This window comes from Pelophylax lessonae, assembly GCF_965119305.1.
Source record: "Pelophylax lessonae genome assembly, chromosome: 1".
Lineage (NCBI taxonomy): Eukaryota > Metazoa > Chordata > Amphibia > Anura > Ranidae > Pelophylax > Pelophylax lessonae.
The window spans coordinates 524,005,512-524,030,507 of NC_138768.1; the positions used below are offsets into that span (position 1 = coordinate 524,005,512).

Consider the following 24,996-nt stretch of genomic DNA (forward strand, 5'->3'; position numbering starts at 1 on the left):
AGCATCATATCCAGAGATTGTCTTTGGGAAATAGATGTATGAGTGCTGCCAGCATTGCTGCAGAGGTTGATGGGGTGGGAGGTCAGCCTGTCAGTGCTCAGACCATACACTGCACACTGCATCAAATTGGTCTGCATGGCTGTCGTCCCAGAAGAAAGCCACTTCTAAAGATGATGCTCAAGAAAGCTCCCAAACAGTTTGCTGAAGACAAGCAGACTTTGGACATGGATTACTGGAACCATGTCCTGTGGTCTGATGAGACCAAGATAAACTTATTTGGTTCAGATAGTGTCAAGCATGTGTGGCGGCAACAAGGTGAGGAATACAAAGACAAGTGTGTCTTGCCTACAGTCAAGCATGGTTGGTGGGAGTGTCATGGTCTGGGGCTGCTTGAGTGCTGTGGGCACTGGGGAGCTACAGTTCATTGAGGGAACAATGAATGCCAACATATACTGTGGCGTACATGAAGCAGAGCATGATCCCCTCCCTTCGGAGACTGAGCCGCAGGGCAGTATTCCAACATAATGACCCCAAATACACCTCCAAGATGACCATTGCCTTGCTAAAGAAGCTGAGGGTAAAGGTGATTGACTGGCCAAGCATATCTCCAGACCTAAACCTTATTGAGCATTTGTGGGGTATCCTCAAACGGAAAGTGGAGGAGCGCAAGGTCTCTAACATCCACCAGCTCTGTGATATCGTCATGGAGGAGTGGAAGAGGACTCCAGTGGCAACCTGTGAAGCTCTGGTGAACTCCATGCCCTAGAGGGTTAAGGCAGTGCTGGAAAATAATGGTGGCCCCACAAAATATTGACACTTTGGGCCCAATTAGGACATTTCCACTTAGGGGTGTACGCACTTTTGTTGCCAGTGGTTTAAACTTTAATGGCTGTGTGTTGAGTTATTTTGAGGGGACAGCAAATTTACACTTTTATACAAGCTGTACACTCTCTGCTTTATATTGTAGCAAAGTGTCATTTCTTCAGTGTTGTCACATGAAAAGATATGATAAAATATTTACAGAAATGTGAGGGGTGTACTCACTTTTTTGAGATACTGCATATATAAGGTAGACAGCACCAATGAATAATGCCCGCAATCAGAGCCCTACCATCCAGGCCTAATATGTAGCAAACACATTTAAAAGGGTTTGCAGCATATACATGATTTATTTAAAATTCTAACAAAATATTATAACACATTAACAACAGTTTCAGGTAATAAGCCCTTTATCAGGCCAAAGAAAAAAGAGTGCCTTGGCAGAGGGCTTATTGATTGAAACTGTCACCAATATGTTATGATTTTTTTGTTGGATTCTTGAATAAATAAATGCTGCTACCCTTTTTTGCTTTTTTCTGTTTTTATATATCCTGTATATATGAAAGTCTTGAAGTAGGCTTTAAGTGACTGATTTCAATAAAATGCATGTAAGATTCTTACCAATAGCAAGGAAATATATTGTACCCTACTTTAGCTTTACCTTTACTGGGATCTCACTTGCTGCTCTGGGCTATACCTACATTGTTTCACATTTGAGACAGCAAGTCAGTGTAAAACTGAAGAAAGGTTGCATTGCTTTTGTGAAATAATGTGGCAATTTTCTGACTACTGTTGAGTATTAGGCACTTGTATTCACGAACTTTGAAATAATCCTATTATGAGCTTAACACCCAGCATGCTGGCTGTGTTGTTTATGTGCCATTGAAATTGGCAGCATATTAAATATTTTTAAAACATAAAGTAGCCAAAAAATATTTTCCCTGTTGATTTTGATTATATTTATAAGTAATTCTCACAAGGTGGTTTCATTAGGAGAATATCTTCAGTAGACATTTGTTCCTAAATGTAAAAAATGTAAAAAAGTAATTATGTTTTTCTATATATTGTGTTATAGATAATTATTTTTAAAAGGCTATGCATACTAATGTTTATTAGATCATGCTGTGATAACCTATGAACTGCAGTGCTGGTCACATACAGTATACAACAGTTTTTGGACAACTGAAAAGACTTTTGAACAGATTGTAAAAGCATCGGAATAGATCAAGCAACCTATAACCAGCAGTTTACATAACAATTGTTGATGAAAGCGTGAATAGACCATGTAGTTAATTGTTCATGCAATCAAAAATGGTTAAGAGAGATTGAAAGTGAATGAGATTGCTTAGATGTTTGTGTGCATAGCCAGCGTTAGTCATGTCATGTTTCAAAACCCAAAGGCTGGCAGTGCTACAGGAAGCTATAACTTTAACCTAGCACATTAGTAGCCAGATATGATGTGCTAGCTGTCCATAGGTCTTTGATAATGAAAGCTTTTATAAAATTTCCCATCTTTAGAGGGAACGATCCCTGTTTTTATCATTTATATTTGCTATAATTAACCACTTGCCGACCAGCCGTCGTAGTTTTACAGCGGCAGGTCGGCTCTATTACGCAAAATGACGTACCTGTACGTCGCTTCGTGTAATAGACAGTGAGAGCACGCACACACGCCGATTGGCCAGAAGGGAGCCAATGGCCACCCGTGGTCGCTCCCCATGGAGACAGATCCTGTGTTCATACTATTGAGGAAAACAGGTCTCTGCGTTCATCTAGTGAGTCTATCCCCCCACACAATTAGAAAGCGTCCCTTAGGGACATAATTAACCCTTTGATCACCCCTGGTGTTAACCCCTTCCATGCATGTGTCATTAGTACAGTAACAGTGCATATTTTTAGCACTGATTACTGTAGTGATGTCACTGGTCCCCTCAAAAGTGTCAGTTAGATGTCCGATCTGTCCGCCGCAATGCCGCAGTCCTACTAAAAATCGTTGATCGCTGCCATTACTAGTTAAAAAAATAAATAAAAAAATAAAAATTACATAAATCTATCCCCTAGTTTTTGATGCAATAACTTTTGTGCAAACCAATCAATATACATTTTTTTTATTGGATATGTTTTATAGAAGAAAGTAAAAAATACTGTTTTTTTTTTTTTTTCCAGAATTCTTTGTTTATAGCGCAAAAAATAAGAACCGCAGAGGTGATCCAATACCACCAAAAGAAAGCTATATTTGTGGGGGAGAAAGTACATCAATTGTATTTGGGTTAAATGTCAGTTAAAGTAATGCAGTATAAGAAAAGAACAACTGCGCTAATTCAAACAAAAGCAGCAACTTCAAGTGGGACCAACACCCCAAAAATAAATGTATAATAAACAAGCTGCGCAGCTTGTTTATTATACAAAGTAATGCAGTGCTGTGTCGCAAAAAATGTCAGGTTCATTAAGGGGGTAAAACCTTCCGGTCCTTAAATGGTTAAGCATTACTAAAAATGATCAGGATTACCTTATAGTTGGTCTTAAAATATATCTGTGTTGTATGCTATGCAGTAGTGACAGTGAAAACATTTGATTCTATGCATTTCTATCAACTTTCAGATTTCCAGTGCCACAACAACTCAGGCACCCCACGATAGGCACATGTTTAATATTGGCATTCTACCAAACCACCCTGGTGCACCACAGCTTTCTCCTGGAGCCTCTCTTCACATGACTGTAAGTTAAAATGAACCTTCTCAAAGAGAAAGATGGGCTTTATATAAAATACAAATTATGATTGAGGTTGGAATAGGAATCTTTTTTTAGATGGAGATGGGACGTATGTTCCTTCTATCAAAGCATAATCAGTACATAGAAATCGAAAGACCTTAAAGCAAAATATTTATGGGTCTCCATCAGAAGTAGGCAGCCTATAATGTACCCCTGTAGTGCTTCTATTTACACCCCTTAACACTAGTTGCCACATTAATGGAAAATTCACAGGTTGTAAAAAGACAGTCTGAATAAAGCACTTTATGATTGCATACAGGGCTAATATGTTTCCTCCTCTTAAGTTGTATACTGTATTTCAGCATAGCAATCACCACGAGATGAGCACCAATGAAAATCTTCTTGCAGTTGTCTTGCACCCATATGCAAAGATAATTAGTCCTATCACATGCATATAGTGTTTTGGGACAGAGAACAGGCTCACAATCTGTAAAAAAAAAGTATATCATTATTAAAATTTCTACAATATTTCTGAAGTAGAACTTGAACAGGATTCCTTGAGGCCAAAAAAAAAAAAAAATTGAAGCATTAATGAACTTATTTTGGATAATGTATTATTCAAATTTGAAGGATATTTGAGATAGAATACCCATTGCTTTAAGTATCATTCTAAAGAGATTTGGTTATAGTTCCGCGCTATGGTATGGACAAGAAAGCTGCTGCCTACCTCACATATGCCACGAAATGGGGTATTGAAATGAATAAAAGAAAGAGGTAAAGGTGGCACTGCCTATATACAGTGGGTACGGAAAGTATTCAGACCCCCTTAAATTTTTCACTCTTTGTTATATTGCAGCCATTTGCTAAAATCATTTAAGTTCATTCTTCTTCCTCATGAATGTACACATAGCACCCCATACTGACAGAAAAACACAGAATTGTTGACATTGTTGCAGATTTATTAAAAAAGAAAAACTGAAATATCACATGGTCCTAAGTATTCAGACCCTTTGCTGTGACACTCATATATTTAACTCAGGTGCTTTCCATTTCTTCTGATCATCCTTGATATGGTTCTACACCTTCATTTGAGTCCAGCTGTGTTTGATTATACTGATTGGACTTGATTAGGAAAGCCACACACCTGTCTATATAAGACCTTCCAGATCACAATGCATGTCAGAGCAAATGAGAATCATGAGGTCAAAGGAACTGCCTGAAGAGCTCAGAGACAGAATTGTGGCAAGGCACAGATCTGGCCAAGGTTACAAAAAGATTTCTGCTGCACTTAAGGTTCCTAAGAGCACAGTGGCCTCCATAATCCTCAAATGGAAGACGTTTGGGATGACCAGAACCCTTCCTAGAGCTGGCCGTCCGGCCAAACTGAGCTATCGGGGGAGAAGAGCCTTGGTGAGAGAGGTAAAGAAGAACCCAAAGATCACTGTGGCTGAGCTCCAGAGATGCAGTCAGGAGATGGGAGAAAGTTGTAGAAAGTCAACCATCACTGCAGCCCTCCACCAGTCGGGGCATTATGGCAGAGTGACGGAAGCCTCTCCTCAGTGTAAGACACATGAAAGCCCTGGTACTGCTGTGGGAAATGCTGGCTAGGAGTACTGCTGTGGGAAATGCTGGCTAGGAGCGGGCCACGCTGGAGGAAGAGGCGATGATTCCTGTATTGGTCACAGGCAGAGTGCATTTGATATCACTCTGCCTGTTACTCACTCAGACTGTCAGGATGGAGCCGGAACTATACAGGAAACATTGGCTCCGTTCTGACAGCTCAGCTGATAGACACAGACTCAGCAGCACGGGGGGCTCAAATTATTTCCTGGGCCGCAGGTTACCCACCCCTTGTTGTAGAAGGAAGATTCTTATACTTACCTATTCCTTGGGCTCTCCAGGCCTGTCACGACTGATCGACTCCCAGCACAGGCTTCAGGGCAGAGGAGGGACAGCAAACAATGAATGCCCCATAGTAAGCCTATGGGTGATGTCACAGCATAAGCATTGCAGCTAATGTCAATGCTGTCTCCTCTTTACTGAAGCCAGTGGGTGGAAAGATCACGTGATTGGACTGGAACGCCCAGGGAATACAGAAGTTTACACATCTTTCCTCTACAGGGTAGTTAGTATAGGGCTTAGAATGGGGGTAAGAGCAGGTTTAAAATTAGATCAGATTTGAATGGACTTCTACTATAAGCTACTGTACAAATATTGGATTCCTAATATAATCTTTTCAAGGTTATCATCTGAACTTTAAAACAACTTGTGTGTTCAAGGGTGTTTTTTTTAAACCACCGTGCCAAATTAATCGAATGAAAATGTATACCTTCAAAAAATGTTATCCTGCTCTGCAGGAATCCCTGTCTGAAAGGTCTCAAGACAGTTCCTGACTTGTTGGGAATAAGTATTAATAACTAATGTCAGGGCTGTGAAATATTGTAGGCTGATGAGATTTGTCTTTATAGTTGAAACTTAGCAAGCAGATTCTAAAATGAATGCATGAACTTGTATAAAATAGCCCTGCTTGAATTGATTATATACTAGTGACTTTTCTGCAGCGTTAGAGAACTTGGTCGCCTAAGTTAACTCATAAATGTAAAAAAGGAAACTTTTATTTTAGGAGTTTGGAGTATATTACCTGAAATTGCTTGCCCAACAACAATATATAAATATATATATATATTACAGGCATTTGAAGACCGCATGACAGTGATTGGATCCCATTATCTTTCTTTTGTTGATGCTGAGAGCCCAAGTGAAAAAATAGTATATAATGTAACTGTCCCTTTACAGTCACATGAAGGTGAGTACAGAAATGACCTTTTACCTATGAGGTAAATTCCTTTCTACTGCATTCACTAGAACTAGTCATCCTTGGAAAAATGGAAACAATCTGTTGTGTAAATATCACATTTGTGTACTCCCATTCAAACAGTCTGCTCCACACTGAATATTGCTGCATCCCTTTTTTGTGTTGGGTGTCCAGTATGTAAATCTATGGAAAGTCTCCACCACCTAAGCATTTTATTTCAAGTGATTCTAAAGCCTTAACATTTTTTACCTTAATGCATTTCCCTGCATCAAGGTAAAAAATGTTCTACTACCAGTATCCCCACTCATCCTCCTTATACTTTCCCGAGACCTCGCTCGATCTAGTTTTGTGCCTGTCCGAAGCGGCTTTCTCCTCTCTTCCCACTCTCACAGGCTTTGCTGAGGTCAAGTCAAATCCTGTATTCCTGTGAGAAAGGAGCAGGGGAAAGTCGTGCCAGGGGTGTCTATGGATGCAGGCAGAGTGGCTCGGGATCGGGACCGCAAAAGTTCCCCCCATAGCAGTTGGCCTTCTATGGGGGCATTAGTAGAAAAGGAAGAGCCAAGAGCACCAGCGGAGGACCCAAGAAGAGGAGGTTCGGGGCAACTTTATGCAATTCGATTGCACAGAGTGGGTAAGTATACCATGTTAGTTTTTTTTTTTAAAAAACACTTAGCAATCACTTTTAATCTTCCTAGATGATAGCAACTTGTTGAAGATAGGTAAAAAATTACCAACTGCTAATTAATATATACAGTCAAAACGCTGGAAAAATACTTCCATTCTTATCACCACCAACCTCTTAGATTACAAATGTTACATAAATCCCACATACTCAGACAATAGAAGTCAAGGCTGCCTAGGGATATCTGGACCTGTTAGCTTGGCATCTAAGTCAAACACTGTTTAGTGATCTGAAGTGTGATGCATCCAGTATGAGCAGAGCTTGTTTGTTTGCATTCAATTTTAGCAGTTTTGTATAACAACCACCTAAAGGACGTTAGTTACCAGCAAGCTCATCCACATGCAAAGAAAGTCAAAGCAGCTAATTATACCCTCCCTTAACTATTGTATAATAAAGCTTAAAAAAGCTTAAAACTCTGCTCAGAAGTAGTTATTATGGACTAATATTTCCAGAAGGGAATACCATGCACTACAGTGTATGTTGCCAGTAGAACTTAATGCCTTCATGAATGATTCAAATACTTAAGAGAAAAAACTTTGTAGCAGTGGAGTCAGGCAATATAAAGTGTCTGTACGTAACATTTAAATCAAGGATTTATACAAAGTCATTCTTTATTAAAGTTAATTAAATATCTGCCTAAAACGTAGGGGATTAATAAAGTTATGGAGAATCACAGCAGGAAGTTTACAGGACAAGTCATGCATGTGTCAACTGAATTAAATTCTTCTCACATATCACATTCTCCCATTAAGGTTTCACCAAAATAACCTTGCATTTAAATTAACTGTTTCTCTTCTGTGTCATCACTAGCCAAACCTATCACAAAAGTAGTCAAGTCATATAAACATGTTGACTAATGGTATACTATAAATAAAATTATGTTTGCCTTTTTTTGTGGTGGTAGAATTAGAAATGTGTGCAATGGATGCAGTTGCTGCTGGGCTTATAATGATGGATGTTAATAGTGCAATGCCCCCTTTGCTATATTTATCCATTACTCCAATTTAATGCAGCAACAATACTCACTTTGTATTCAGTAATCCATAACAATTGATTCTTGCAGTAACAATATAAGGGCTGATATACTGTAACCGTGAGAAAACTTCAGAAATAGTAATATAAGTGGATATTCTTCGTCGCTTTCCAAACCTTATCAACGGGTTTCAATCTAGGTTGGAAACATTTTTGTGCTTGGCGACTGCTTTCAGTTTTACTTGGGTTCATATCTGATTCATGTCCCTTGGCATGGAAATTAGAGCCTGAATTTCTGGAGCCAAAGGCATTAGCAAAGGTATGCAGGTGTGTGTTGTAAAGTATGAAGACTGGAGTTTCCAGGGTGCTGGCATTCTGGTGATTGTTATGGGCAAACTTCGTTCACAGCAGAAGAGAGACCCAACTGTCCTGGAAGACCAGCACAATGGCTCAGAAAAATTGCTGGAAGGAGTGGTTGGTTCTTTTAGGCTCCATGTACATGGGACGTTAAAAAAAACGTCCTGCAAAGCTATTTCTGTAGCTGGGAAAAAGCAGCTGTTAAACGTGCTTTCAGTAGTTTTTTCCATTTGCGTTATTGCACGTTTGGCCACGTTGCTTTTAGCAGCGTTTTTCTGCCTCCATTCAAAATCCATGGTTCCCTATGGGAGCCTATTGATTTGAATGGAAGGCGCGACCTGCACTGTGAGAATCTTGAGGGGGAACTCCATGCCAAAAATGGGAAAAAAACTGCGTGGGGGTCCCCCCCAGGTTCCAAACCAGGCCCTTCGGGTCCGGTATGGAATTTGAGGGTAGCCCCACGCCGAAAAAACAGCGTGGGGTCCCGCCCAAAATCCATACCAGACGTCATCTGTGACATGAGGGGGCGGGGCCTCCTGATGACGTCATCGGGGCCACGCCCCTAATGGCTATATAATAAGCTGCAGAGACCGGAGACCGGCATAATCACCGGAGACGTCGTCGGAGGAGGACCAGAGGAAGAAGAAGAGCCGACAGCAAAAGAGCAGAAGAAAAGAAGAGAGGACAGCAGAAGAGCGGACAGCAAAAGAGCAGAAGACCCCGGAGAGGAGAACACAAGAAGAGCGGACAGCAAAAGAGCAGAAGACCCCGGAGAGGAGAACACAAGAAGAGCCAGATGAAGATTTTTAATAAACTTTCCAAAACATCTCCTGTCGTTATTTCCATACACTGCCTTTTATGTGGTGAATGAGTAGGGGTACAGTGTACCCCATACCCATTCACATAGGGAGGGGGTCCGGGATCTGGGGGCCCCCTTGTTAAAGGGGGCTTCCAGATTCCGATGAGCCCCCTGCCCGCAGACCCCCACAACCACCGGCCAGGGTTATGGGGATGAGGCCCTTGTCCTCATCGACATGGGGGCAAGGTGCTTTGAGGTGGGGGTGCAGCGCTCCCCCTGCCCCAAAGCACCAACACCCCCCCATGTTGAGGGCATGTGGCCTGGTGTGGTCCAGGGGGGGTGGGGCCGCTCACTCGTCCCCTCCCCTTTCCTGGCCTGCCGGGCTGCATGCTCGGATAAGGGTCTGGTATGGATTTTGGGGGGGAAAAAAACGGCGTGGGGCTACCCTCAAATTCCATACCGGACCCGAAGGGCGTGGAGTTCCCCCTCAAGATTCTCACAGTGCAGGAGTTCCCCCTCAAGATTCTCACAGTGCAGGTTGCGCCACAAGTCAGATCCGACTTGCGGTGCGACTTCCATTCAAATCAATAGGCTCCCATAGGGAACCATTGATTTTGAATGGAAGAAAAAAAACTTATAACGTGGCTGAACGTAGGTTCATCACGTTCAGTCACGTTTAGTTACGTTCGGCCGCGTTTCTGCGTTTGAAACGCCGGGAAACACACGTTCGAACGCAAATAATTACGTTCTAAAAAAAGTCCCTGAACGCAACTGCCTGCAAATGACTGTAAACGACCATGTGTACATGGACAGATAAGATAACATGGAGCTGCGTTCAGGGGCTTCTGAAAAAAACGCCCAACTGCTCCTAAACGGCCATTTCCAGCGTCCCGTGTACATGGAGCCTTATCCTGCTCATTGGTTTGGTTTTGGTGATAAGCAGAGAAGAACTGTAAAGGAGACTTACGGAGATTTGCAGAGGCCTCTCCAGAATAATGAGGTGAGTTGGACCCAGCCATTGGACACAATGGAAGTGGTCACACTATGGAATCTGAAGATCTCTTGAATAAAGATCACCACCAAGGCAGCAAGTTCAAAAAGACACTTTTCTGCCTTAGCATGAAGGTCATTATCTCGTTCATGAAATAGTGAAAAAGTGCGGAGGCCATTCGTGGTGTTAAACGCTGTTTTCCATTTATCACCTTCTTTAATGCGAATGAGTGCTCAACTTGTGCCCCACCAGCTGTTGGAGAACTACAAGTTCCACCATGTCTCTGCCTTTGGGAGCCATGTTTTGTAACCGCCAACCTTGCAGCATGGGACGGCAACAGCTAGAGGGCCACAGGTTGAGCACCCAAAGGCTAAGGTTTCAAATACAATTAAAGCAAGAAAGGCATAAGTAATGGTTGAAAGAGCTGCACTACATATACTGTATATTCTTTTTTAATTTTGGGGGGAAAAAGCCAAGGTAGATAATCTTGAATCTTTATCCTCCTTTAGTCATAATTGTGTTTGATTCTTGTCCTGAAAAGCTATAATGTATTTGTTTTAAAATTGGTGCTTCATAAAGGACCAGTACATTTTTTTTTGTACATAAAACCTATATAGGTACTTCCGAGTCTGTGTCTCCTCACTTCACAGTGCAGATTTGTCTAAAAATCTCTAAATGTTGACCTAAATCTTGAATTCTTGCACTGCTTGTGAGGCCTCCACACCTGCTGTTCACAAATCTTGGTAGAAGCAGTTTAAATTAAATTAGGAATACTGGCTAATTTCAAACTTGTAAGGCTTTTTCCTTTTAGAATGTTAAAACTGTCATATGTGGGAAATGATGAATTCCCCTTACTATCAGTAGTGTATGAATTTCAGGAAAAGGTAGTCATAATAAAATATTCAGATTTCGAGCTGAAAAGGTTTGATTAAAAATGTTCATCCCTATGAATTTGAAGGTACATTGGAGCACAAAGACAGACCACGATCTCCAGTAAGGTACTTTACACAAGCTGACATAAATCAAGGAAATATAATGTACCGACCTCCAAGAGCAGCACCTCACATGAGAGAGATTATGGACTTTTCATTCACAGGTAAAGTTACCTTTCTGTTAATGTGAGTATTGTTTAGCATAATACAGCAGATTGTGATGGCTTTTGGATTCAGTACAAAAAAACCAACACGTTCCCATCAGACATCACAGTTCACAGTCCATACCAAACCAGTAGTAGAATTACCTTCTTCATCGCAATTTACAGTCACAAAATTTGGGGTATTGGTAATTATAAAAGAAAGTTTTAAAACAAAATTGTATATGTCAGTGGAAATTGGTATATAAAGAGCAGCCTGCAATCAGTGTAGATATAAAAACACCATATCATATATGTATAAAGGGAATACAGCGCTCTAAAGAATTAAAATTTTATCACCTGAAAACAGTGAAAAAAAGATAATAAACATATAGAGTGTGATTCAAAACAATGTCCAATAAAAAAGTGACAATATGGTGAATGTCTAATAATAGGTTATTAAAATAAATAGTTGGGAAATCCTCAATTAACGTGACTTGCCTTCACCTTGTGTAAAGAATGCAAACTCACCAGATAGAAATTCTTTCTAACATATAGAACAGCTAAATGCGCTCATTACTGATATGATTCTTCTCCAAGGGATATATACAGCATCCAGTTAAAGTCAGCCAGGTAGCAACTCTCTCCATTTAACATCTTATGGACACCAAAGGAAAAGATCACTCACATCCAATAAGACAAACCCCTTCATTACCATATACTAAGGAGTTATTAGCAATAATATCTCCTCATTAGCACTCTTCACAGCAGAGTCTACACACTCTTCCTACTATTTAACCACTTGCCGACCGCTCCACTGTGGCAGGGCGGCTCAGCTGCGCATAATCACGTAGATCTATGTGATTATGTGCTCGCGGTGATTAGACACAGCGGGAGGCAGATCGTGGGAGGAGCGGGCTCGATCACCGCCGGCCTCCCACGATCTTCGGCAAAACTGACAGGAGAGCCGTCTGGTATGTAAACAATGCAAGACAACTCTCCTGTCAGAGAGGCAGGGAAAGATTGTGTGATTCAGCTAAGCTGAATCACAGATCTCTCTCTGCCACTGTTCAATCCATCCCCTCACAGTTAGTAAGCACATTTAGGGAACACATTTAACCCCTTGATCACCCCCAGTGTTAACCCCTTCCCTGCCAGTGTCATTTATACAGTAACAGTGCATATTATTTAGCACTAATCACTGTATTATTGTCACTGGTCCCCAAAAAGTGTCACTTACTGTTAGATTTTTCCGCCGCAATGTCGCAGTCCTGATAAAAATCACTGATCGCCGCCATTACTAATAAAAAAAAATAAAATGTCCATAAATCTATCCCGTTAGTTTGTAAACGCTATAACTTTTGCACAAACCAATTATATGCTTTTTTTTTTTTTTTTTTACCAAAAATGGGTAGCAGAATACAAATTGGCCTAAACATAAATAAAAGCAAAAAAATTTTTTTATTGGTAATGTTTTATAGCAGAAAGTAGAAAATATTGGTGTTTTTTCAAAATTGGCGCTATTTTTTTGTTTATAGTGCAAAAACGAAAAACCGCAGAAGTGATCAAATACCACCAAAAGAAAGCTCTATTTGTGGGGAAAAAAGGCATCAATTGTATTTGGGTACGGCGTTGCACGTCCGCACATTTGTCAGTTACGCAGTGCCGAATCGCAAAAAATGGTCTGGTCATTAAGGGGGTAAAGCTTTCCCGGGCTGAAGTGGTTAAAGGGTTAGTTCACCTTTACAAAAAAAATGTAAAGGTGAGCTAACACCACACTCCTTCCCTCATCCAGGTCCCTATTGTATTTACCTCCAGGGTTGCTGATCTGTCAGCACCCCCAGCAGCTGATCCAACAGTTAGGGGATCTGTAATCCCTGCTCTTCTCCCTCTTCCCTGTGCAGCACTCCTTGGATGGAACAGATCGATTCGCTGTGTCTGCACTGGCCAATCAGACTTGATCTGGTCTGCCCTGAAAACGATGCATGGAAAAGAGGGAGGAGAGAAGGGATTTAAAATTCCTAGACTGCTGGACTGGCTGCGGGGGTGCTGACAGTTCAGCAACCCTGGCATTAAATACAGAGGGGACCAGGGGGTGAGGATGGTTTCTGGTGCTAGTTCACCTTTACAGTTTTCTGCAAAGGTGACCTAACACTTTAAGCATTTATGGTGGACATTGGTCTCCATTCAGATTCTAATTTTATACTCAACACATAACACAAGGAAAAAATGGGGTGCTTTTAAAAACCCAGTATACTGATTGTTTTTTCGTGAGTTGCTATTTCAAAGCCTAAGTCATTGCCTGTGTAGCCTTTAAAGAAGCGAATCAGTGAGAAGAGATTAACAGTGGTTGGAATTTTAACCCCTTGCCCAAATGGATGTACCCGTACATTCTTGGGTTTCAGTGGGTATACTGGGATAATGCCTTCACCTACAGGCATCATCCCAGTATCATTCTTTGCAGCGGAAGATTCTGTACAAGACAGAAGTGATCTGAGCCGCCACCTCTCCCGGGCTCTCTGGTCTGATTGCGGAGGCCGGGAGCGATGCGGCTGGCGGCAATGGCTGCCCTGTACAGAGAGAGAGGAACAGACGTCTATCCCCTCTCTCTGTAACCCTGAAAACTGGGAGCGATGAGTATTTGTCACTTCCGGTTCCGCCCCTTTGTTTACCTGGCCACCAGTGGCCAGAGAAGCAGCCAATCAGACCGATCTAAGTCTGGTCGACTGCTCTAATAGACCCCAAATCTCTACATAAAGAGGAATTGTCACGGGCCATTCTGTCACAAGGGATGTTGTTCATCCCTGGTAATAGCAATAAAGCTAATAAAAAAAAATGTTAAAAAAAAGGTGTAAAAAATAAATTTAAAAAAATGTAAAGCGCCCCCTTCCCACCGTGCTTACATGCAAATGCGAACTCATATGTGAGGTATTGTCACGAGCGTCAGAGCGAGGGAAATAATTCTAGCACCAGACCTCCTGTGCAACGCTAAACTGGTAACCTGTAATGGTGTATAAATAGTCGCTTATGGAGGATTTTAAGCATCGTAGTTTGCCGCCATTCCACGGGCAGACGCAATTTTGAAGCGTGACATGTTAGGTATCTTTTTAGTCAAAGTAACATCATCTTTCACATTATACAAAAAAATTGGTCTAACTTTACTGTTTTTTTTTTTTTATTCATGAAAAAAAATTGCGTTTGAAAAACCACTGTGCAAATACCGTGTGACATAAAAACTTGCAACACACACCATTTTATTCTATAGGGTCTCTGCTAAATATATATATATATATTATATATATATATATATAAATATATATATATATATAATGTTTGGGGTTCTATTTTCTAGCAAAAAAAAAGTAGATTTGTACATGTAAGAGTGAAGTGTCAGAATAGGCTTGCTAAGGAGGTGTTTTAATCCGAAATTTTAATTTAGACTGATGTCTGCCTTGAGTTCCTAAAAAGGTAACATTTCAGGCTGTATCAGCTTTTCTCAGGTACTAATGAAGCCTGATATAAGCTGAAAGATTGTGCCTGTGAGCTGCTATGTAACAATTAAATGGACTCATACCCTTATTTATTTCTACTTTTGCTTCCTATCACAACAATTGTAGCTTCTGTTTTCACTTCTGTTGTCAATCTAAATCTAATATGTGTATTTTTTATATTGTAGGACTCCCAGAGACTGTCAACTTCTTCTTCACAGGTAATTTGAACAGTGCAAAATTATTGAAATTAAATGTCCTTTTACATTAAAATCCTCAGTTCAGTCATACTTTTTGTTTATTAAAAACTGATGAATACTATTTCAGGTAATATCAGTTTACATACATTTGTACATCCATTTTCAGTTCAGTTTACATCCCTCTTTTACATGTCTTTTTTTATTTTTAGTGTTTGTTTTTTGCCTAAAAACTTACAAAAACAGAATGGAGCTAAAAGGGCGAAATTAGTATTCATCTGTTTGTTTCAAAAACAAAAAATAAGTCAGACCTTTTCCATTTTTTTTTCTGCAGACATTATCTGACTCAGATGTAAACAAATGTACATCCATTTACATCCACCTGTCCATTTACATCTGCCTGCCCACAGACATGCTTTATGGTTCAGTCTGGATCCATCCTAAAAATTGACAGATCCAATCTGAACTCCCATGTACAAAAAGGCCCTAAGGCTCAATTTACAAAGCTTTAACACAATGCTAAGGATCTTTGTTTTAGCCATGTAATTGCAAGCCTCAAAATAGCTGGTATTTCTCTTACGTCCTCTGACAGTCGCTGCCTGTTTAGTTAGCCTTCACTAGTGGGTAATGGTGCCTCTGCAGGAGCAGGCTAGGCAGTAAAAGGTTAACAAACAAAAGCCTTTACACATAACGCACCTCTAGGGGGCCGTTCCTATTACCCATCAGCCACTAGGAGCTGTTCTCCAGCTTTATGCTGCCTAGCGTCAGGGGTAGGCTAGCTCTTCTATGCTGGGACCTAGCGTCTTAGTTTCTTTGTTTTTTTCTTTGGTTGCGTCTTCCCACCCCTCACACCTACACTGCTTTGGGACATCCCACTAGTGAAGGCTAACTGAACGGGCGGCGACTGTTAGAGGACGTAAGAGAAAATAGAATTTTTGCAAGAACTTACCGAAAAATTATTTTCTTTTGAGTAGTCTGACAGTCGCCGCCCCCCCCCCCCCCTCTTCTTTTTAGGGTTGATAGTCTTCCTGTACTGCTTGGTACAAAACTGGAAAACAGCTCCTAGTGGCTGATGGGTAATAGCTGAGGAACAGCTCCCTAGAGGTGTGTTATGTGTAAAGGCTTTTGTTTGTTAACCTTTTACTGCCGAGCCTGCTCCTGCAGAGGCGCCATTACCCACTAGTGAAGGCTAACTGAATGGGCGGCGACTGTCAGAGGACTCAGAGAAAATAATTTTACGGTAGGTTCTTGCAAAAATTCTATTTTTTGTCTTGTATCAATAGTATTTTAAAAATCCTAGTTATTAGCAAAGAAACTGTTACCATAAACTCTTACAATAAGAAATGAAAGGGAACCTTTGAGGAAAGATATATTAAAACTGCAATTTCTGATTTGGATTTTAAATATACAGCTGCAAGACCTCACAATCCTTACATTACCACACAGTAGTTTACTGGTCCTCAATAAGTAGGTGTTAACACCTTTCTGGCTTCATGTTAGTTCCAGGTCAATGACCCACTAGCCAGTAAAGTCAGGATAATGATGACAGCTTTTGAATTTGCACCTTTACAAACCAGGTCATGGCAGCTCTCATACATCTATCCACACAAGTTCTCTTTCAATCCAAAATGTAAAGAAATACATTACCTAGTTGTTTGGGGTGATAAAAATAATAGGGATCTAATTTTGTCATGCTGGACTGTTCCTAGAAATAGATTGATATATGGGTATCCTCTTCCCCTTCACATCTACAGCATTTATATTCATGCTACAATTTTGCCAAATCAATATACTTCTTATAACTTTACTCTCTCACTTAAGTTTTGTGGCATTCACAAAGTCCAGAGACAAAACCAAGCTTACTAATATAGGATTGTAGTTATAAATACATTTACTGACTGAAATATATGCTTGGTTTTGGTTCAATACGAGTGACACTTTTAAATGTCATATATTTAAATGTGTTCTTGCTAGGAGCAGTGGAACAAAATATAAAAAAAACATTGTTTTGCAGTGTGGACAGAATGAATTAAGTTTTGAATGCCATGACATTATAAATTAGGTAAAGTGGGATAGTCTTGGTGATGTTATACATTCTTCCTTTCAGTTTCAGATGGAGAGTTTACTACAGCTGAGATGCCATTTACTATCCATTTGCTCTCAAATGATCAGCAACCTCCAGTGTTCCAGATCACTGCTCCTTATCTTGAGGTCACACAAGGAGGAAGAACTCCTATTGGTTAGAGACAAACATTTTCTTTCGAAGTTTCTTTACTTTCTACTAGATGTATGTTAAGTCTGACAGGGGAGACACAAATATATTAAGCAAGATAAACAAAAAACAAAAAAATCATCGGAAAATATATTTCTTCTGTGTCACAGGCTCTTTGATAACCATAAAAAATGTAATAAAGCAAGTAAAAGGAAATGAAATTGAGACTGGCCATAGCATTCACTTAGATCCAAGCTAGAAATTGCTATTGCAGGTTTGGAAATGAAAGCCATAATCTGATGTGTGTCTGCATTTCCTCCACATAGTTTTGTTGACATTTCTTCTTTGAAGAAGTAAATTAACTTTGTGCATACTGCTGACTGGTGGCTCTCCCTGATTTTTGTTTGGGGTTGTTTTTTATTGATTTATTTTTTAAATTCTTTGAATGCATTTATAGTTTGGGATCAAAGATGCAGCCCTACAATTGAATTTTGGCTATGCAAACTCATTCTCAGCGCTCCGTAAGCAGAAAGTGTATTTGCCAGTACTTTGATAATACACAGTTGTTATAGTTATATGAGTAACAAAAGAGCAGCTGTGCAGTAACATGCAGGAACAGAGGTTACTGCTGTGAACTAACTTCTGTTCCTCACAGACTGGAAAAGTGGCAAGAACTGTTTTGTATTTCTTCTCTCTTGAAACAATTAAATGGTTATTAAAATGCTGTATACCTGACTGTAAACAGTTATGGCTTGAAGATGGATAGCATGCCAGAAATAATTTTTTGATATGCTATAGGGCATGAACCTAGCTAATCTGAAATGACTACATTTTATACTGGTAATGTAGAAAGATACAGTCTTAGAGAAAAGAAACTGTATGATTGCTGTAGAAATGCATATAATATTAGCTCACTGGAAATTACAATGAATTGAAATAAGCCAGGATTCCCATCGCTGGAGTCTGTAGGTGCACCACCTTTTGTGCTAAAAACATCACCCCCTCCTCTGGGATCACCTTATTGCCCTTAAACTGACTTGGAATATTGTGAAAATGTGCAGTTGAGCTTATTTGAGATGACTGTATTTCTACTGATAGTGGAATAAATGTGGTCAATAACTATACAAGGTAAAGCCTTTTGCTCCTGCTGTCAATAAACCAAGTTCTACTGTAGCTAATAGTAAGCCACATTAAAGGCTTTGTAGTAAAATGTCTTTTAAAATTTTAATTTTGCACAGGAATGCAGTTAACAGTGAGTGACTCTGACACTGCTCCTGAAGATCTCTTGTATGAACTGGTGGAAACACCTCGCTATGGCGTTCTTATGAAGTCTGAAGATGGTATACAAACCCCTATGAGTGCAGGTAGACAGCAAAATATAATATATGAATACATTGCATGTTTTGTAGTTTCATGTGATGTCTAGAATATATTGTAAAACATTTCCGTTGTTTAGCACTGTGCGATATTGTGATATTATAGTGAATAATAGGATAATAGGACTTTGGAAATCATTATATAGATAGATTGTCCTGCACTTGTGAGTAGATCACAAATGCTTGGGTTTAGTCCTGCAGGACAGTCAGTGGCACATCCCAGGTGAGATTGACTGGTTTCCAATACATCTGAGCTTTATTTTGTGTCATTGCACTGCTAATAAGCAGACATGCAAGGGTTAACTTGTAAAATCAGTCCTTCCCTAGTTCCTTTAGTGTTAATAATGTAAATTACTAAATTTAATAACAGGTAGAAACATTATTCCTTGACCATTGACGATACCACTTGGCATGGGGAGGGGTCTAATCTACAGGATAGAAATGGTAAAACTAAGTGTTGGACTAATACTGTGTACTTCTCCATCTCATTACCACAAACATTGCATAACATTTTAATAATCTTTTTTTAGGTGACACATTTACATACGAAGATGTCAACAGAAACGCATTACAGTATGTACATGATGGTTCTGCAACTACAGAAGACAACATGGAGATAGCAGTCACTGATGGTGTTACCTCCACCACAACTCTTGTGAAAATTGTCATATCACTGGCAAATGATAATGGTCCTCGTCTGGTTCCTGGTTGTTTGTTGTCCATCACTGTGGCAAGCAAAAGTTCTGTCATTATTACAAGGACAAACCTTGCTTACATGGTTAGTTTACTATTTTGGTTATTTTATTCTACACACATTTTGGGAAACACTATAATGTTATAAAAATAAAAATACAATACAGTGCTAAGAACTAAAAATAAGACCTTAGTGCAAAGTAAATAGTGTATCTGTGCTAAAAATCTCCAAACATAATATACATAGACATGAAAATAACTCAATTATAAAGTGCAAATACCATGCAGCAATCACAATAAGCAATTCATTTGAGTTCAAAAAGTGTCCAACATATAAAATGCATAAACATTAAGTCAGTTAAAAAACATATATAATATTCTCAGAGGAGTAACAATCTCACAGTTCAGAAATGCGATTGAAAGTGCAGATAAGTGCAGAAAGTGCAGAGAAGAAGGTATTGACTTCCCACCACAAACACACTTCCCCATAGACAGAGACTTGCTGGTTCAAAATGACCTCCTAATCTACTAAGTAGGTCTTAGCAGGCTTCTGTATGAGACTTTAGGTGGAGAAAAAAGGAGTAGACATATGGAGTTTGTTTCCTTCCAAATCAAAATCGTATGAAATTTTCATTATTCGGGGATTCTGATGTATCCGAATTTCCAAATCAAACTAGTAATGAATTTAAATTAATCCATAATAAGGAAACAAGATTTTGTACTCAAAAGGAAATTATCCAAATTTTAATCTGTTTGAAAAAAAATTTGAAATGTAATTTGCTGATTTCCTTCAAAGACAGTGTGTATTAGGCCTCATGCACACTGGGCCTTATCAAAACGTCAGTAGAAAGCAGTAGCTGAAAAAGGAGTTATTCAGCTTTTTTTGCAGTAGTGTTTTTCATTGTCTTTCTGTGTGTTTTTTTTTTTTTTTTTTTAGCTTTTTTCAGCTGTAGCATTTTTTAGCTTTTTGTTAGTAAAACTATACTCCCACAAAAGCTCATGGCTCAAAAAACGTTGATAACATTGGACACATAGGATAACATGTTGGGGAGTTTACTGGCTGCAGAAAAAAACATCTGACGTCAAAAACTCAGCAGCTGTAAAAACGTCCAGTGTGCAATAGAAAATAAAAGAATAGAATAGAAAATAAAGGAAAATAAATAGAAAATATTAGAATAGAATAGGAAAAAAGTGAATAAAATAGTAAGAATATAGCCATCTTCCAAAATTCAAATTCTAAGTTCGAATTTCAAATAGAATAGAATAAAATAGAAAAAATATTGCCATCTTTCAAATTGAATAGAATAAAATAGAAAGAAGATAGCCATCTTCCAAAATTCGAATTTTGAAAATAATAGAATACAGTAAAACAGAATAGAAAAATAGAATAGAAAGGAATGGAATAGAAAAGAATAGAATGAAAAACAAAAAAATAGAAAAGATTGGAATAGTATGGAAAAACATAGAATAAAATAAAATACAGTAAAACCTTGGATTGCGAGCATAATTCGTTCCGGAAACATGCTTGTAATCCAAAGCACTCTTATATCAAAGCAAATTTCCCCATAAGAAATAATGGAAACTCAGATGATTCGTTCCACAACCATTTATTCATAAGTCCTTCAGTTTATAGTCCATATAAAAAGATTATAGCATTGCGATAGGTTGTGTATCCATAAAATGTCCATCCACAAATAGCCGCTTCCACAAGGGGATTAGAAGCAAAATCCAGCAGGAGTTACAGAGTATCAAAGAGAAGAGAGGCGCCTCTAAGTGTAGCAATATGATTCCATTTAATGAAGGTACAACATTAGCAACTCACATGGTTGATGAATAAAACAGGCACATCTAAGTATGCAGGCATCCGGGGTAAAGCTGTCCACATAGTCTATCTTCTGCCCCGCCGGCTGCCAGTCTGTAATCCTGACCGGGAAGACCATCCTTGCGTAAAGCGATCTGAAAGCAAGGGGCAGCATGGAAAGGATGACGTAGATGACAGTGCGGAGGATGGTCTATGTGGACAGCTTTAGCCTGGATGCCTGCATCCTTCGATGTGCCTGTTCCAATCATCAACCATGTGAGTTGCTAAATGTTGTACCTTCATCAAATTTAACCATATTGCTACACTTATAGGCCCCTCTCTTCTCTTTTATACTCAGCTGTGACTTGAGGCTACTTGTATATCAAGACATCGCTTGTATATAGAGTCAAAATTTATTTGAAAATTTTGCTTGTCTTGCAAAGCGCTCTTAAACCAAGTTACTCTCAAACCAAGGTTTTACTGTACAAAGAATATAGTCATCTCCTGAAATTCATATAGAATAGAATAAATAGAATATTTTCGGTTCAAATTAGATTTGAATACTTCGAATCCATTGAAAAGAATTGAACCTGGTTGAAAATGAATAAACAAGACTAAACGAAACTAATTTTGTTATGAATGCAACGAAATTAAATATGTAACTTAACGAATCAATCTGAAGCTGAACACATTTTTTAGTTCTGCGCATGTCTAAGAAGGAGACCATCATAGTGCAACCAATTTAGAGTTAAAAACAAAAGGCAATAAAATCACACACACCGGTCATCCAGTACTAAGATATATCAGCTCATTCTCTTTTAAGCTGCACCCACAATTATAACAGTGCTATGGTTCTGCCCAACTAGTTTCATTACAGATGGACTTCCTCAGGAGCATCAGTTTTGAATGCTGTATTTTTGGCTCAGTGTGTAGTTAAAAAAAAACCTGGCAGGCAAAAAGGAGCTTTTACAGCAGCAAAGACAAATGAAGTTTCAGTGTTTAAAGCCTACCTGTCAGCATTTTTTAAATCAGCAGCTAGTTCCATTTCTGGCCTTCGTTTATGTGGCCCATGTGGGCAGTAAAAAAACAGGTGGATAAACTGTAGTTTTAGTGCCCAGTCAAAAGATGAATGCAGCATGAGCATGCAACACTTATGGCGCTTTTCCACTGCATGGAACCGAACAGTTCGGCTCGCTTTTGTGCTTTTCCACTGCTGGTACCGCATGGTATGGTGTAGGAACGGTTCGTTACGGTACAGTACGGTGGCGCTTTTCCACTGCATGGAACCGAACGGTACGGCTCTCAAAAACTGTACCACCTCGATTGTGGTTCCAAGAGGTACCATACCCGGTACCATATCCCACAATCCTTTGCATGCAGTCACTACTAGCCACTGATTGGTCAGAGAATCCCACCCACCCCGTTGTTATCCCACCCACCTAACTTTAGTACTACTTTGGTGGAAAAGCAAACCATACCTTACTGTCCCGAACCGTTCCAACACCGTACCATGCGGTACCAGCAGTGGAAAAGCAAGCAGGGCCGAGTAGAGCCGAGCCGGTACTTGCAGTGGAAAAGTGCCATTAGGGTTGTACAGAAGCCATGGCCACAATGCTTTGTAGCAATGGCATAAATTACACCCCCTGCAGCATTCTGCAGGTAGTACCGCAGTTAATGTGTTCTATTTAAGTTAATGGTGCTGTGCTACAACTGTGAGCCAAATGCTTGGTGCAGGGTTGTGGTGCAGTATTTACATACACAATTCCCATTTGGCTGTCAAAAACAAAAAAATGTGGCATTCACTAGGCATCAGTATCACTTTTTGAATGCCTAGCAGTCACTGCTCTACTCCAATCCAGATTACTTTTCAGAGGGGCAGCAAGAGCTTCTGCTCATGTGAAGGAGCCCTATAAGCTATCAAAACCTTTTAACAACTATTTAGAATACTAGCTGATTATTAAAACAATAAAAATTTTAAATCTTTGCTCTATCAACCAGCAATGCACTGTGATATTTTTATATTGGTGCAGAGCTTAGAGAAAGAGAACTAAGATTTCATTGGTGTGGTTTGTGATATCCCTGTTTTACCTTGCTCAATTTTTTTTTATAAATCAATCCTTTTATTTTTCCTGTCAGTTTTCTATGTTTTTTGGCTCTGCTTCCAAGCGTTTACAAAATAATCAGCATACGATTTTGAGAGAGAAAATAAAGCAGTGATAAACAATACTGTTGATGTTGGTTGATTTCAGGCCATTATTTATGACAGGCAAAAATATTTTTCAAGCAAAGACCGCAAACCAGACATAATTGAATCTGCTGATATTAAAGCAGTTTTGTTTGCTTTTAAAAGTGTTTGTTACATTAAAAGTGATAGTTCCATCATAGTTGACACTAAAAACACACCTTTATGTCTTGTTACCTTTATGTCTTGTTAAGCAGAAAATAGATTTAAATAATAATAAAAACAGTAACATTATTTATGACATTGTTCACCATATCATTTTACTGTAACAAACACCCAATTGAGACACAGGTGGCAATTAAAATCTGACAAATATCCCAAAGCTCGCTATACACATATAAAGTGTATTTCTTTTGTTCAGCTTGCTAACAGCCCGGGTGGGTTCTGAAAGCCGCCGGTGCCTTTATTGGATCTGCATCTGATTGATTTTAACAGCTGAATCTGCCCTCCTAGGCTATTGTATTCTGACAGCCGCCAGTGCTTTGATTGGATCTGCATCTGATTGGATGCAGGCGCTGTTTGGTTGAGATTTTTCCAACAGGCTCCTGATACAAATGTCAAATCATACCAGGGGTGTGGCCTGGATGGAGTCTAGGCTGAGGCTACCAATACAAGTGAAAGGCTGTATGTTCCTGTGCTCAGGTAAACATTGATGACTTACAGCACTCCCCCCCCCCCCCCCAGTGCAAAACACCCCATGTGCATGCATGCTCAGGTAAACGCCAATGCAAAAACAATTACGTTTCCCCAGACATCGCTACGTACAGCCATTTATTTGTATTGGCGGCTTTCCGTGGCACGCGTGGCTTCCCAGGTGATGGAAAGTATCAGGAATTGTATGTAGCACACAGGATTGTATCAGCACACAGGAGCTGCTTTACATCCGTGTGTGTGAGGCCTTAATCCACTGATTGTTATGTGTTGTTTTTTTTTGTGTGTATTTTCACAATCTCATGTTCAGGCTAAATTGTTGAATTAAATGGTGACTTATTTAGGACTTTGGATAACTGCAACCTGTAAACTTATTTAAACCCAAGTACAAAAAGCATGATATTGTCAAACTTGGAAGTAGACTTCCCATGCTCTTCGATAGGATTGCTTTACCACTTGGCTCTAAGGCTGAATTTGCTGTTCAGCTGAGCATCTTTGATCATTTTCATTTTCCATTTTTTGGCTTTTTTTTCCCGGCAGTTGTACAGGCATTGTTGTGAGTGTCTGTGGGAGGCTTGAGCATTTTATTTATTTTTTTTAGCCTTATTATTGGGAAAGCTAGTTACTAGAGAAAAGAAACATTAAGCAATATGAGCATTTTTTGGCAACCCAGTTTAAGTCTATATGGAGCCAAAAATGCTTATAACTTGAAGCCTGTAGCTCCCTAGTGCCCAACCTGCAGTCCAAAGGTTGCATGCGGCCCTTTGGTATATGATGTGCAGCCCTTGCACCTCAGCAGTCTGTAGTGCAGCATATCCCCAGCCAAAAATGTAGCATGTCGTCCACATTTTCTGACTCTCATTTTCACTTTTAAGTCTGCAGTTTCTGACAGTCCTCTCAAGCATTACATGTATTGAACATTATGTGCAGCCCTTTGGTGATGTCACGGGCCACATACAGTATGAGGCACTCTTTAGCTCATAAGTTGAAAACCACTGCTGTAGCTCAAAAGAAACTCATACTTTTTCAAGCTTCAGGTGACACTACGCACAAACGCAATTGAAAACCATGATATTTTTGATAAGTGTTTTGAGGCTTTGAACTACAAAAAGCTCAT

The 24,996-nt window shown here is 39.5% G+C and overlaps 1 protein-coding gene across 1 annotated transcript in view; it reads left to right on the plus strand.

Annotated features, from left to right (window-relative positions):
- Nucleotides 1-24,996, plus strand: part of FRAS1 (Fraser extracellular matrix complex subunit 1) — an 843,167-nt gene that overhangs the window by 630,697 nt on the left and 187,474 nt on the right. The window contains exons 32-38 of the mRNA XM_082266873.1: nucleotides 3,421-3,537; nucleotides 6,223-6,337; nucleotides 11,106-11,243; nucleotides 14,896-14,928; nucleotides 17,012-17,143; nucleotides 18,355-18,480; nucleotides 19,023-19,270. Of these exons, the coding sequence (XP_082122999.1) occupies nucleotides 3,421-3,537; nucleotides 6,223-6,337; nucleotides 11,106-11,243; nucleotides 14,896-14,928; nucleotides 17,012-17,143; nucleotides 18,355-18,480; nucleotides 19,023-19,270 (909 nt within the window). The remainder of the gene's footprint in view (nucleotides 1-3,420; nucleotides 3,538-6,222; nucleotides 6,338-11,105; nucleotides 11,244-14,895; nucleotides 14,929-17,011; nucleotides 17,144-18,354; nucleotides 18,481-19,022; nucleotides 19,271-24,996) is intronic.